The 16,211-nt window shown below is 40.4% G+C and overlaps 1 protein-coding gene across 1 annotated transcript in view; it reads right to left on the bottom strand.

The window, feature by feature from the left end:
- Nucleotides 1-1,572: 1,572 nt before the first annotated feature.
- The window catches only part of CAGE1 (cancer antigen 1), a 34,122-nt gene continuing 19,483 nt past the window's right edge, over nt 1,573-16,211 (bottom strand). Inside the window, exons 9-17 of the mRNA XM_006138835.3 lie at nt 14,806-14,916; nt 12,815-12,895; nt 10,714-10,821; nt 10,170-10,274; nt 9,647-9,717; nt 3,220-3,288; nt 2,883-2,922; nt 2,535-2,623; nt 1,573-1,705 (exon numbers count right to left, since the gene is read on the bottom strand). Of these exons, the coding sequence (XP_006138897.3) occupies nt 1,627-1,705; nt 2,535-2,623; nt 2,883-2,922; nt 3,220-3,288; nt 9,647-9,717; nt 10,170-10,274; nt 10,714-10,821; nt 12,815-12,895; nt 14,806-14,916 (753 nt within the window). The 3' untranslated portion in view covers nt 1,573-1,626. The remainder of the gene's footprint in view (nt 1,706-2,534; nt 2,624-2,882; nt 2,923-3,219; nt 3,289-9,646; nt 9,718-10,169; nt 10,275-10,713; nt 10,822-12,814; nt 12,896-14,805; nt 14,917-16,211) is intronic.

Raw genomic sequence — 16,211 nt, 5'->3', positions numbered from 1 at the left:
CCAGCGTGCATCGTTCACCAGGACCTGACAGCTCCACAAGCTGAGATTGCGGTTTTATTGTGTTGCTAACTCATGATTATGTTGTGACACTTTTCTAGTATTTGGTGGTTTCTTTCTTAAATCATGGGAATTAATGGCAGTTGCGTGCGCTTGTGCCAGGCACAAACCAGTAAAGACATGCATAGTACAGTAAAACTCCAATTGTCCAGCATCCAGTGGTCCGGCATGCTCAATAGTCCGGCACCAACTGGAACCTGGCAGTGCTCTGGCCAGCTGGACAATTGGAGCTGCTCCGCGCCGCTTCCCCAAGTCCGCTGCTGCCGCTGCTGAAAGTGACCAGCAGCGGACTTGGGGAAGCCTTGGGGCAGAGCAGCTGGGGTGCTGCCTGGTTGGTCCTGCAGTGCCGCTCAGGTGAGGGGCGGTACTGTGGGACCAACCCGCAGCACCCCAGCTTTTGTGCCCCGCCGCTTCCCAGAGGTGCCACTGCCACATGCAACTTCAGCTGGCCTGTCGCTGGCAGCTGCGCGGGGCTTCCCCCACCTCCCTGCAAAACGGCAGAGGGTTTGCCCCATGCTGCGCTGTTCCCCACTGACCCCTCCACCCCCAGACCCGTCACAGCCCCTCTGCCGGAGTACCTCCTGATACTCCGGCATATCCGATAATCCGGCACCCCCTGGGTCCCAAAGGTGCCGGATTATCGGAAGTTTACTGTATTATCAAAATTAAGAAGTGCCTGTGTACTTTTGAACTGGGGTTTACAAACCTGATCCAGTGTCCTCTGAAGTCAATGGAAAGCTAGCTATTAACTGTCAGCAGCATTGAGTCAGGACCCATATGTGTTCGAAAGCTCTTGATTAAAAAAGTGCCATAATTTCAAACAGGCAACCATTTAGCAAAGCGATGGGGTCTGATTTTCTGCAAGCCAAAAAGAACCAAAGATACCAAATATTCTATTTAGTATTTCAAAACAATTCCTAGTTTCTCTGAAGATTGTTGTCAAAAATTTAACTCTCAATATAATATTGAGTGAATTCTTTAATTAAACAAACTGTTAAAAGAACACTATAAATGTTGCAAAGTCAGCTACTCAGAATTAAAAATTTAACTTCAATTTGTTCTCCTTACACATGTTCATTGTGGTACAGTATTTAATTGCATGACATGTTATTTTTTGCCTTCATTCAGTGCTCAGGACAGATGGTGCTCACTTAAACATTTTGTTGTCTCTTAATAGTTCAGAGCATGGGCCCAGGTCTTACTGAACACTAATTCTGCACTGAAGACAGAGCTATTAATTTCCTTATGGATTTTTCTATCGTGTTTATTACTACAACAAATGTTTCACAAATATTAATTTATTTTCATAACACTCTTGTGAGATAATCAAGGAATATTATCCTCATATTATAGATGGGAAACAATTACTGGACACCTGTAGGAAGTTTGGTATACAACGACTTGCCCAACATAGGATCTCTGTGGCAGAGGCGGGGAGGATTTCAGTTCCCCAGATCAGTGTTCAACTGCCTTAACCGTGAGACCTTCCTGTCTTGTTTTATAATCCCCTCCCTCATTCAGTATATGGTTCCAACTTCAGCAACAAATGAGGTAGGAGTCCTGCGTACATCAGTTTTCTTCATTACATAATCCTGATTCAGTCCCAAAACAGGTATACAACCTGTGCACTGAAAGAGGCAGACATGCTCTGGAAAAAATTGTACAGGAGAACCTAAGGATTATGAACTGATCAGTCAACCATACATCTATTTAAAACTGGAAGTACACAAATAAGCAGCAGCTGAGACAAAAAATAAAAAAGCAAACAGTACAGTACTGTCTTAAACAAACTACTAAAAAAAGAGGGGGGAGAAACATTTTTCTTTTGCACAGTAAAGTTTCAAGGCTGTATTAAGTCAATATTTAGTTGTACACTTTTGAAAGAACAACCATAATTTTTTGTTCAGTTACAAATATTTCAGAGTTCCAAAAAACCTCCACTCCCAAGGTGTTCATAATTCTGAGATTCTACTGTATTTGTTTATGTAATTAAAGATAGATCTTGAAGTGCAAGCAGCTGCGCTTCAGAGAGTTCTAGGAGGCACTGTGCATAATGGAGCCTTAAACCTCCAGCTGCTTATTACATTATCCCATGCAGATTTATTTGTATAATCTGCAGTGTTTCATATGCTCCCAGATTAAAGTTGGAGTTTGTTTTTAAATTCCCCACCATGGTAATGTCTTCTCCACATAAACAATCTCAGGCTTTTCAGGTACTAAGATCTTCAACATCAAACTGGTAGGATTATTTTTTCACTATTATTCAAAATGCAAAATATATATTGATTTGAAACTTGGAAAAGCCTTTTTCAGGCCAGTATGCAAAGCATTCAGGAAAGAATCCACTGCATCCAAAAGTCAACCTCAAACTTTTAGTTTCCTTCCATTGTTAAGTCTCTGTATACAAAAAAGGTGAAAAATGAATAGCATTTTGTCCATGCTTTACACTAACTTGAATTCATCACTTGAACACATACAGTTTGCTTTGACAATGATAGAGTGAATATTTCATCTTCTGTTCTTTAATATCTACATTGTTTTCATTGGATTTTTGAACATCTTGACCCTGTAAATTATAGGAAAAAACATAAATCACAATCTGAAGTTTTCTCTAGTTTTTTTTTATTTCTTGTTCTTAATGTATTGAAATGCTCTTATGCATTGATTTACAATGAAGTCTAATCTGAAACTGAACAAGGCTCTAAATTCTGGCTATTGGGGCTAGTATATCTTAGCAGATAATATCCAAAAAATGATATGCCAACTTTCCTGAAAATAAGTCACTTCTGATTATGAACAATGGTTAGCAACATTCTTTGACTTACCTCAGTCATAGCATTTGGAAAAGCAGACCAACATCTTTTCCTGTGGAAATTACAAAAATAGCTTGTTTCTGTGTCATGGGCAGTTTTCTGTTTGGTGTACTAGAACCTAGAAAGACATCCTAAGATCTTCTGGGCAACAAAAATGAAAATTATTTTCTAATTGAATTAACTGATCCCTATCCCTCATCAATTCATGAGTGAACATGTGCTGCTGCTTTACTGAAATAGCTAAAGGTGTATTCCAACTTATTCTGTGGTGAAAGGAGTGTTTGAGGAGCCTAAAAGGTTGAAATTATTTAACCCCTTTGTTCTGGTATTCAAACTATATGATGTTTACCTCAGCTTTCTGACTTTTACTTTGTACTTCTTCATTAAATCTTCCAGATGCTTGTTTCTTTTCTCTAAGCTGTCAGCAAGAGACAATGTAATTATATAATGAATAATATAATATTATATATATATATATATCCTTATTTTTCAATATTAATATTTTTGTTAGGTGCAGTAAAGAAATTAAGATCATGAAACTACCTCTTCAGCATGTAATGTATGTGAAGTCACAGGATTAGGGGGCTCAAATGGTAGTGAAAGTAATTTGGGGATCAGTGTTATCAGCTAATACTAAAATCTACATCTATTTTTTTTTTTAATCAGGATGGTACAGTTTATTTCTGGTCCCACTGCCTGTTTTAGATTGGCACTTGAATTAGAACAAGATGGCTGAAGCTTAATCCAAACACAATGGAGGTAATGCTTGTGGAATAGAGTGAATTCCTGGGAGTACAGCAGGGTTGATTCTTGTTATCAGTGTTGAAGAGGTGTCCCACCTTTTATCCAAGAGGTCCCCAGTTGCTTCTAGAATCTGAGGTGCCTTTGGTGGTTAAAAGTGCATTCTACCTGCAGTTATTATTCTTAGCTCTGGACCTTGCTGAGGCTAGTCATACCATTGAGACTTTAAGGCTGGATTGCTTGGCTATTGAGCAGGGTTAGCCACCAATATTCCAGGAACAGCACCGGTTTCCTATTCACTTCTGGATTCAGTTCAGAGTGGTAACTTTGGTATTTAAGGTTCTGATGCAGCAAAGCACTTAAACATGTGCTCTAATTTTAAACATGTGACTAGACCCATTGATTTCACTGGGATTACTAATATGGTTAAAGATGACAACATGCTCAAGTGCTTTGCTGAATCAAGGTTTGGGCTGAGTAACTGAGACTTCATTTCTTCTTATGTTTGGTAGCAGCAGCAGAAATCAGACAAGTCCCACAGCTTGCTAGGGATATCAGTTGGCAGCTTCGTTATGGAGCCATCAGCACAGACATGTAATTGGCACAATCACTGATGCCTATCCATTTTGTGGTGAGAGCAAGACCCTGGCACATGTTCATCTGCAGTGTGCCAGATTGCAGCCCATTTTCCAGCTCTTCTAGAACAGTGTTTCTTAAACTGTGTTCCGTGGCACACTGGTCAGAACAACAGAATTCAAAATGCCTTAAAGGGGCAGGCGACTTTTTTTTTTTTGGCTCAGTAACTTTCCCCCAACCCTTTTTTTCCTCAATAACTTTCCCCCGGACCCTTTTTCCCCTGACCTTTTTTTTTCTCCCCGTTGGTGTTCCTCATAAAAGAAAATATTGTTTGGTGTTCCTCAGTCTTAAAACATTTAAGAAACACTACCCTAGAACCTCCTTTTGAAGTTCTGATTGTACTTTTCCCCACATCTTTTCATATATGCATACCCTGTCCATGACCCCAGGAAGTAATGAAACCTCCTCCTAACACTGGCTGAAATGGCTGTCTAGGATGCCATGAGAGGATGTTAGAGGAGGAGGTGCTCTGTGACTTTGGGGCCTACTTCCGTTCCTCCCTTGTTTCACACATCTGGATAGAGTTCCTCTGGGCTCTGTCTGCTGGCTCCCTAGCCCTCATTCAGGTGCAGTAGGCACTGTCCAGAGTTCTCTGCTCTATGTCCCACTTTGGATCCTTGATTTTGAACTTATGACCCTTTATCCTGTCCCTGCTTAATTGTTTGTTGTCCCTGCAATCAGCTGAACCCTCTCTGGGAGGGGGGAAGCCTTCTGATAAGGGTGGACTTCCTCCATAGTTCAATAGGTGAAATCAGATGAGACACTCCAGATACTAGTTCTTAGAGTAAAATATGTGGTACTGTTTGCAGGTTGTTCTCATTGAATATCACTTAGCTCAGGAAAATGCTTGCCTCTGGTAAACCAAGAGAACCCCAGTATGTTGACCTTTAAGACGTTGCCTGTTAAATGGTGCAGGAAGTGCAAGTGTAAACAATTGGTGAATTGATATTTAAATTGTTTTGGGGGTAAATCTTTTCCTTTAAAAGTATAAATGGTTTCTTTTCTTACACATTGTTATACACACCCCTGGATTTTGTAATTAGATGTATTTTATTAATTAATTATAGCTTTTATAGAGAAGGCCTACAGAATTTGAGAGAATTATAATCAGAGTTCCCTATAAGGTGCACGCCTGGGTGGGCACACACCAAGAATTTCATTCCTGCCTACTCCTTCAGCAGAGCTGTGCAGCTGCGGCCCCAGCTGTTCCCGTGGGTGACTGCCCACCCCAAGAGCATCTGGACAGCCATCATGCAGCCTGAGTGATGGCTGCCAGAGCTGAAGCCTGGGCCGTGGCACTAAAAATAGCACAGAAGCCCGACTCTAGTCCCGGCACATGGGGCAGCTGCTCACCATGTAGCCCAACCCCTGCAAGCAGCTACGGCCACAGCTGTGTGGTGGCTGCTGGGCTGGAAGTGCCCCAGCTCAAGTCCCTGCACACAGGATGTGCTGCCTTCTGTGCTGGGACTGGAATCAGGCCACAGTGCAGCTGCCCCTGGGCTGGGGCCACAGTACTAAAAATTGCACCAAAGCCTTGGCTCCAGCCCCAGCACGCAGGGCAGCCACCTGCCATGGTGCCCCGCCCAGCAGGTGCAGGTGTCAGGATGGCAGAAGATAAGGAAAGGGGCAGGGGAATAACTAAGGGGAAGGGGCTAGTGCTGAGGGGATAGATCAGTGGAAAAGGAGTTATGACATCTGGGTTTTACTGACCAGTTGTGTGAACTTGGGCAAATCACTTTACCTCTGTGTGCCTCAATTTATTCTCCCATCCCTTGTGTCATTTATTTAGACTGTAACACCCAGGTCCTCAAAGATATTTATGGATCTAACACCCATAGACTTCAATGCGAATCAGGTGTCTCAATACCTTTTAAAGACCAATATCTAAACTCTTTGGGATTGCTTTTTTTTCCTCCACTCAAGCTCATCTGAGAAAGTGGGTTTTGCCCAGGAAAGCTTTTATATATACTTGTTGTTTTTAAAGTTACAGACTAAGACAGCTACCCCCTGAGTCTTTGGGATTAAGACTTTCTCTTATTGTGTAAATTCACAGTGTTTATCACAATGAGATCTAGATAATAAAAATATAGGCATATACAGTAAAACTCCAGTTGTCCGGCACTTCCGATAGTCCGGCACCATCTGGAACCCGAAGTGCTCTGGCCAGCTGGACAATTGGAGCTGCTCCGTGCCGCTTCCTCAAGTCCACTGCTGCTGCTGCTGAAACTGACCAGCGGTGGACTTGGGGAAGCTGTGGGGCAGAGCACCAGGTGAGGAGTGGCACTGCTGCCTGGTTGGTCCTGCAGCACTGCTCAGGTGAGGGGCAGCACTGCGGGACCAACCCGGCAGCACCCCAGCTGCTGTGCCCCGCCGCTTCCCCAAGTTGCCGCTGCTGCTTGCAGCTCCAGCTGACCTGTCGCCGGCTTCCCCCGCCTCCCTGCAAAACGGCAGAGGGTTTGCCCCACGCTGCGCTGTTCCCCGCCGACCCCTCCACACCCAGACCTGTCACAGCCCCCCTGCTGGAGTACCTCCTGATACTCCGGCATATCCGATAATCCAGCACCCCCTGGGTCCCAAAGGTGCCGGATTATCGGAAGTCTACTGTAATTCTCTTTTAAATTCTATAGTTTTCTAGAACAGTTCCATAGAACCATATTATTTCTATTCTGTAAGTTTCAATCTTATTAAATGTCTCTAGAATTTTTTCTAAAAGGTAAATGACTATTGTATATAATAAATATAACTAATAATAGGTTTTATTGGGAAAATCTTACAATGTGATTTTTCCAAAAGAAAAAGCATATACTTTACAGAGCACACATATAAACTTTTAGTATTTATTACTTCACTACACATAATAGTAGACAATTTGGTCAAAGTTTTCAAAATTGGTCTTTTGTTTTTGTTGCCTACATTTTTGGATACCAACATTGATATACCTTGGGCCTAATTTTTAAAAATCATGAGAATCTGTCAATCAGCAGACACTGAGGCTTTTTATTCTTCCCAATCTTGGGTTGGGTTTCTTGAATTAGAAAATAACAGGAAAATGTTTTAAAATTGTAATAGGCTGAGAAATAAATACTGAATGTCTCTACTAACCAGACAAAGGGAGACTTTATTAGGAAAATATATTTTGAGTTGCCCTTTTAATATTTATTCCTCTGTGAAATTCTCTGACTCTGGACAAGTAAAGGTAGTCCATAATACCTATTTCCATCATATAATTGATATTATTAGTCACATACAAGCTGTATGGGATATATATGTCAACCTTTGGAAATACATTTGGATTTATAGCAGCACTTCAGCACATGTTGAAAATTAAGCATGTGCTGAAATGCTGCCCTGAAACAGGGCTTTAGTGACTGGTCCTGCAGACACTTAATGTGCATCTAGACAGCACCCCTCTGTTGGAATAAGCTATGCAATTTGTGCTACTTAAATTGTGTAGCTTATTCTGGGTCTAAATTGAAAGAGCTTATTTTGAAATTTGGTGTTGTCTACACAGCACCAAATGTCAAAATAAGGCACTATTCTGACAAATCCCTTAACGTTACAGGGACGCTGGAATAGCATGCCCGCTATTTCCTGAAATAGCAGCTGCTTTTAAAGATGCGGCATTGCTAGTTCTGCATACTTCCAGTATCCAAAAGAGCAACACAGTCTAGATATACTCTTATTTACAGAGTTTGGGATTTATTACCATTAGCAGACTGGCTGCTGTAATAAGTACTGTGCACAGTGCAAAATTGGGCCTAATCATTGTTACCATATCACTTCCTGTCCTCGAACAGTAAAATAAGTTTGCTACTGATATTCTACTCATGTGGAGCCAGAATCTGTAAGTGCCAAGTGCTCTCTGCTCTGATTTACTTTATTAAAAGGTACCTAACTTCATACCTGAAAATCAATGGGAGTAGAGAGTACTCACTACCTTAGAGGAAAAACGACAAATAGTCTAGTAGCACTTTAAAGACTAACAAAACATGTAGAAGTGCTACTAGACTATTTGTTGTTTTTTAAGTTTTTCTTGTTACAGACTAACTCCGATACCTTAGAGGAGTAGGCTCTAGGAGAATGTGCCTGCTCCTACTGAAATCCAATGGCAAAACTCGCATTGACTTCAATGGGATTATAATTAAGCATTTAGGCTGTGATTTTCAAAAGCACTTTAAGAGATTTAGACTTCCACAACTCCATAACATTCTAACTGCCTTGTGTTCAATTTGAAAATCACAGCTGTAAAGTTTTAATTTCCAAAATTGAATTGTCGTTATTGTACTAAAGCAGAATTTTCTCAAAAAAACCCAGATTTTCTATTCTGTCTAAAGAAGAGTGGTAACTGTTTGAATATTAAACAAATAAAAAGAATTGAGAGATAATATGTGCTGGCAATATGGCCACTTTCAATGTACTTCTCAGAGACAGAAGAAATAGAAACAAAGGATAGCTGTTGAAAGATCAAGTAATCCAGATAGTTTTATTGTCATTGTTAAGGAGGAAAATAGGACTGATCATGACTTTCAACTATCTTAGGAAGTGTAGCCCAATGGCTGAATCACTCCAAATAGCCTACTGAGGATGCAGTTAGTAACTACAGTTTTAACAAACTGTTCAGTAAAAAAATCCTAACTTCCATTTGATGTTGGTGGGTTTGTTCCTTCTGCAGTTTTAAGAAGATCAATACCCAAGTGGTATAAACAACATACAAGCCCCAAGCTGTGTATATTACAAAGCTCTTATCCCAGTCCTCAACTGGAATAGTGCAAAGTGATTCTAAATTATGCATAACCAGGCCTGGGAAAGGCCCCCATTTTAATGGCTCCTCAGATGATATAAAAGAGTCAAAACACCTCCTGTGTCCCTCTCCTATTGCCATTGTAGAGAGAATGGCCAGAGCCAACAGAGGAGGTGATCTTGCACACTGACACTTCCCAGATATCATATCTACTCTTTGGGACAGATGTAAGCCAGTAAGTTGTAAATTAGGCCACTGCAGCTAGCGTAAAATGGACCATTTATGCTGCTCTAACTTACATTGGGTGAAGGCTTAATGACACATCTTTCCCAAGATAAAACCAACTTTCCAATTCCCTTCCAGAGATTCAACATATGCTTCATGGCCACATCTGAGGACTGAGGCCTACCCTTTTTGTTTGTTGATATGTAAGGTACAAAACGATCCTTTTTCTTATGTTTTACATTGTTTCTAGCACATTTCATGAAAATGCAGCCTTCTGTCACATCAAGGAGTATTATTTATTCTTTGTCTCCTTGCATAAGAGAAGCAAGAGAAAATCTCTCTCTCTCTCTGTCTCTGTCTCTCTCTTTCACACAACACACACACACATCTCTGCAAAATAAAGGAAATCAAGTAATTAGTTCAGGCAACCTACTATGATATCTGAGAACTGGCTATCTCAAGCCTTTGGTCAGCACATTCAATAATTTCCTCATATGATGTTACCTTTTAAAATAAAATCATCAAATGATTAGCTGCTGTATAATACCCATAACAGCAAAATAAGATTTCCACCAAGCAATACATTCTCATCTCCGTAAGTTCTGCATTTGTATGTTACTTCCACTGGCCCTACAGAGCATTCCACATTTATTTCCTACATGCCTTGCTCATGCAGATAATCCCACTAACTATGTGAATAAAATAAACAGGACTTGGCTCTTATGCTAAATTTCACTCAAGCTTGACTATAGCTTGCTTTTCTGTCAAAGAGGTTTCCCATCCAAGTACTGACCTGGCCTGACTCTGCTTACTTTATGAGCTCTGACAGAGAGCTCACAAGTCTAAGACAGTTGATATAAAACAGGTTAGTAGAGGGGGGAAACATACAATTTAAGTAATATTTGGAAAGTGTCAGGTTAACATGAAGAGTTTCTGCTGTACAATCATGCTTGTACCTTGCATGTCAAGCTACCCAAATCTCCTTGAAGCGTCTCATTTTCTCCAGTAAGCCTCTTGCATTCTTCTTCCTTTAGCACTAGATAGTTTTCCAGGTTAGTGATCTCAGAAAAACAATAAAAATATTTCACCAATAACTGCTGTCATAAACATGTCCTGCTAAACACCAGAAATAAAGACCTGTCACTCAGATTGGAAGGGTGGAGGATAGATGGGAGCCATGATTTCTTGAAAAAGGATAGGGGTCTTACAAACAGTTATTAGTCATTTGTCCCCGTTCCCAAACTGTAAAATATGGACTTCATAGGCGAATTGTGAGGCATAAATCATTAGTATATTTTAAGTATGGCAAACACTACAAATGAAAATGCCATAATTTACCACCACCAGAATCCATGTTTGTGTGTGTGAATGTACATAAATACATAGGAATATGTAAGGTTCACCAGACATTAAGAAGGGAAAAAGAAAGCTGTATTGTATACTGATTTCCAACAAAAATAACTTCCAAGGCCTTATTCTGTCAAATACCTATTTCCTCACCTGGAAATGGAGGTCATCACTTTGCTTATGGTATTCACCCAATTTTGTTCTCAGCAAATCTAAAAGTTTTGTGCCACTCCCAGTTTCCTCTTGATTTGCACCTGCATCCTATAGATAAATATGGCATTAAGGAAAATTGGGTCAAATCCAATATTAGTCATTAGACTTGTTTCCTTTCTGAATAATAATAGATTTCAAGTTCCATAATGTAATTACTCTATTTTAAAAAACACTATCCAAATTACTTAATCAACCAAAGATTAGTTTGGTTTTTGAGGTTTCCAACACACTCTTTTTTAAAAAATTGCTTGCTAAAATCAGGAGGATATAATCTCTGGGCCTGATTCTCTACCTGTTAATCTAGGTTTAATGTTGTAATTCTTATGATTTTAGAAGTGTTACATTTACCTAAAGCTGGAGTAATGCAATAATGACTCAGCTCCTCTATTTGGTATGTTTAAATATTCCTAAGGACTACATCACGTACTATGAAATTTTTGGTACAAATGACTGTTCTCTATTCATTCTGATATAATTCTTTGAAGTGTAACATATAAAAAGATTATGGCATAGATTCTTTCCCTGACTCCACTCCTTTTGTGACTCTCAGGTAGGGTAAAGGAAGCTGAGGCTCACTATAATTTCCATTAGAGGAATTTCCCAAGCACCGGCTGTCCCCAGGTGGCACACAGATGTCAGACAGGGCTCTAGGTTGCCTTTCCTGTAGGCCCCGCTACCTGGGACATGTTGGGACTGGGAGTGGAGAGCGAATGACCAAAATTTGACTCCTTCAGGAAATCCCCAATGGGACCATAGCCATCTGGGAGAGACGACACATTTGGCAATGGAGTATGGGTTCTGGGAAGTAAACAGATCCCATTCTGAACCTGGACCTACTTACATTTTGTCTTCTTGACAGTCAATAAAAATATAACAGCTCTTAGACAGGTAAGACGTGAAACTTAGAAAGGGAGAGAGAGAGTGAAACAGGAGGCCTTTTTTATACTAGGTAAATAAGTCACTATGGCTATGTCTAGACTGCAAGCCTCTTTCGAAAGAGGCTCTTTCGAAAGATACTTTCGAAAGAGCCTCTTTTGAAAGAGAGCGTCTAGACTGCACGCAGAACTTTCGAAAGAGCAAGCCGCTTTTTCAAAAGAAAGCACCCAGTGAGTCTGGATGCTCTCTTTCGAAGAAGCCCTATTTACATTCAAGAATGCCTTCTTTCGAAAGAAGCACTTTCGAAAGAAGGCGTTCTTCCTCGTGAAATGAGGTTTACCGCCGTCGAAAGAAAAGCCGCGTTCTTTCGATTTAATTTCGAAAGAACGCGGCTGCAGTCTAGACGCAGGTGAAGTTTTTTCGGAAAAAGGCTACTTTTCCCAAAAAAACCCCTGAGTCTGGACACAGCCTATGTTAATGAATGGGGTAGCATTGCTAGCACTGTCTTGCCCTGCAACAGAGCAGTGTGACTTCATTAGACAGTTTGAATGTAGCGCAGTGCGTCTAAGCACAGTTGTACCTATGCACTGGAACTTCTTTCCTGAAGTTCCCTGCATATCAGTCCTCAGCAGGGACACAGCAGGAGGTGAATAGCTGGCAACATCTTGGATTTTTTTTATGCTGTTAGTAATTGTGTATTCTGTTTAGCATTCGGGACCCTAATCAGGATTGAGACCCTATTGTGTTAGGCTCCATACAAAGTGTATGCCTAAGTACAACCACAGCAAGTGTAGTTTATACTGTCTTTCTTGAGCTAACTTTAATTTAGCTAGCTCGGCTCCTGGAGTAGCAAAACTGCAGCTGTGCATGCTTAGCATAGTCTAGCCCTTAAAGTAATAATCCAGGACCCCTGGTGGGTTTATACAGCCTGTACTACTTGCAGCTTCACTGCAACGGGATCTGAGCCAGTTAAATGAAAGCCAGTTTGGATTCAACAGCTTAAATGGCAATTGCTCTCTAGATACACCCACAATGTGAGACAATTTGCTCCAAGGGAACTAAATAATGTTCTAGTTTAATATCACTGTATATTATATTAATTCAGACAAAAAAGATCCAACGTACTCTCTCTAATTTCTGTAATTATTGATCATGTCACACTCACCTCAGTTGCTTGATCTTGGGAAGCTTTCTCATTAATAATTAACTCTCTCATGGCTGATATGCTTTCCCTGTGTTTCTGTAACTAAATATTTACTGTGATTAAATTATATGAGAGAGAGAACTTCTGCCACTCAAGTATCATTCATTTGTAGCACAAACGTCTTAGAAAAAACTATCAATCATGCAAGCAAATTCTGAGTGGAGAGACTCTGTACAACAACAACAACAACAACAAAATACAGCCTTATAAATGATGCACAGAGCCTGAGTGTAGTACATTATTTATATCACTTCAGTATCCACAGAAGGAAGCACAGCTATCAAATATATACCATTTATTTTGTTCAGATTTTTGTATCATGCCCATCCTTGTTTTCATTCAACAGTTTTTATCACTTCCTATTTTATGCCCCAGTCCATGCACTTATCTTGGGGTACAGCTGCATGGAGACAATTGCAGGATATGGGCCTTAGGGATCAAGCATGCCTAAGCCCCCATCTTTGCCCCTTTTGGAGGCAGCAACTACGTATTGGGACACTAGTAGGAAACAGTCCTAGCAATCAGAAGAGCTCCAGGACTATAATTCTGTTCAGCCTCTGCATAGGATGCACAAGTGGGGAATGCTTCTGGAACCCACCTCTCCTCTGGACTGGCTAGAGAGCTCTTCCTTAATTTTTAAATTTATTTTGATGTTCATATCCATCTTCCTTTCTTTTCTTCAGACAGAACACCAAACCAGGGTGCATTAATGGGTGTTTTATAGCAGTAATAGAGCGCAGCAACTGACATTCCATTTAAAGAAATTGAGTTCCTGCTGCACTGTCATCTAGCAATAGTTGGTATCAATACAAGGGCATTTTCAGTCTGTAAAATAGTATTTTGATAAAAAATATATTTATAAGGTGGTATCCAGAATGAAATGGGGGAATCAGAAGCCAGGTTCCCAAGATAAGTCAGTTTAGCCAACCCCATTCAAGGTTAAATGGCAGAGCAATATGATACCAGTTAGAAACATATATGAGTAAGTTCCACCACTGTGCAGCACAAGGTAGGATAGCAGGATTTGTAAATGCATCAGTGCATCATTTGTCAGTTCCCCATCCACATTACTGACAATGGACCTTGAATGTTTCACCACAAAGGGCGTGGTTCTAGCTCCTCCTAGTGGATCAATACAGAACATATGGACACTGCACACAGTATTGGTACACATAGTAACATTGGGCAAGGAATTTGCCATTTGCCCCTTCTTTAGAGTAAATGAAATGCATTGCTTGAGTTGCTCTTGGCAGTCTTCAGTAGCCAACCATTTGTCAGGTTGCTGAGAAAATGGATTCTACTGTATAAAATATTTTGATTGGAGTTTTGAAATACCTTCCAGTAGAATCCTCTTACTAATTTAAAAGGTGATTAACAGAGAGATATAATACCCAGACCTACAGCCAGAGGGCATTATTTTACTGAATGTGCCCCAGAAATTTGGAAACATATCTCAGCAGGAATTATAATTATAAAAAATGAGGGGGGAGGGATAGCTCAGTGATTTGAGCATTGGCCTGCTAAACCTAGGGTTGTGAGTTTTATCCTTGTGGAGGCTATTTGGGGCAAAAAATTGTCAGGAATGGTACTTGGTCCTGCTGTGAAGGCAGGGGACTAGACTCAATGCCCTTTCAAGGTCCCTTCCAGTTCTAGGAGATAGGCAATCTGCATTAATTTATATATGACATTATAGGTAATGCCTCTTATTGGAATAATTCAGAATTAAATGGATAAGCTTTTGAAATTAGCACCTTTTTCATCAGGGACCAAACAGAGATTTAGACCCTGATGAGGACAGTTTGAATCTCAGAAATAATTTTCATAGTCATTCCCATAGAAGACATCACCTAATGCTGTGTTGTTATTTTGTGGAATCTGTCTTTCTTCTTGGGACAGCCTGGATTGGCCAGGAGCCTCACTTCTACCTTCATCAAGAATTAGGAAAGATCTACCTCTTTCTCCAATGTGTTCTTTTTAAGGGTGATGTTCTTCATTTTTTCTCTTAGCTCAGTAATTGTTTGATTCTTCTTGGAATATTCAATGGCAGAATAACTATCCATGTCCTAGTAAGCATAACAATAGGACAGAATTAACAATGTTTAAAGAGTCAGACTAAAGATATTTACCAGGTCTGCTTGAGGTCTGTTCAGAACTATCAGTTTCTGAACTTGTTCCCTAGGTCAGATAGTGCTGGAAGAGTAGTGACTTTAAGGGGAGAGAGAACACTTAATATTGCTGTTCAGTGACATATCCAGAGATAGTTCTGATTGATTTTGGAGGGAACCACATCTAGAGGTCCTTAGCTGGAAGTCCACCCATGGTTTTAACTATGTAACAGCAATACCTTGTGATCTGCACTGACTGATCGTTAGTTTCCAGGTGGAATGTAAGGTGTCTATTTTAACTTATAATACCCAAAATGGTTTCGAGCCCCCTCCTGTTGAAGCACAACCTCAGCTATGATCAGCAGAAGTTTTTGTAGCTAGAGATCCCTGACTTCAACAGGAAGGGCCTGCTGACTGTATGAGTTCCATGAGGGAGCTGTGACTGCAAAACTCACTTTCTCCCTTGGTTTATCAGAGCACAAACTTGTGAAAGTTCCAGGCATGCTATAAAGGACCATCTTTTTTTTCTTCCTGTTTGGGAAACGTGGCTTGAAAGGCAGGAGGTTAGTTAGGATTACTGTGATGGGAAAACATAACCATGCCAGTGGTGGGAGATTCAGTTTATTATATATAATTACTTCAGTGTTACCTCATCTGTTATAAAAATTCCTAGTGGACAGTTGGAATAAGAAATACATAAATGATGGAAAGAATGAATTAAGGGGAACAACAATAATTCTCTCTCCCTCCTAAAGACTTCACAAGTATTTGGGTGTGATTAAAATTGAAGGGTAGGCTTGAAGTCAAAGTGGGAGTCATTCTCCTTTGAAATTTTATGTGTGCATTATTTATTTTTATTACAATAATAACTACATGCCCACCATGCAAGCCAAGGTACATATACTTAGCAAGACATATTCACTGTCTCAAAAATAGCATGATAGGAGTTTTCAAATACCTAAATGGGTGTTTCAAGAAGGAGGGAGAAAAATTGTTCTCCTTTACCTCTGATGTTAGAACAAGAAACAATGGGCTCATACTGCAGCAAGGGAGATTTAGGTTGGACATTAGGAAAAACTTCCTAACTGTCAGGGTGGTTAAATAGTGGAATAAATTGCCTAGGGAGGTTATGGAATCTCCATGTCTGGAGATATTGAAGAGCAAGTTAAATAGACATTTATCAGGGATGATCTAGATGGTGCTTGGTTCTGCCAAGAGGGCAGGGGACTGGACTTGGTGACCTCTCAAGGTCA

This window comes from Pelodiscus sinensis, chromosome 2 (genome assembly GCF_049634645.1).
Source record: "Pelodiscus sinensis isolate JC-2024 chromosome 2, ASM4963464v1, whole genome shotgun sequence".
NCBI classification, from domain to species: Eukaryota; Metazoa; Chordata; order Testudines; family Trionychidae; genus Pelodiscus; species Pelodiscus sinensis.
The sequence above is the reverse complement of the archived record's forward strand: the minus strand, read 5'-3'. Positions and strand labels throughout refer to the sequence as shown.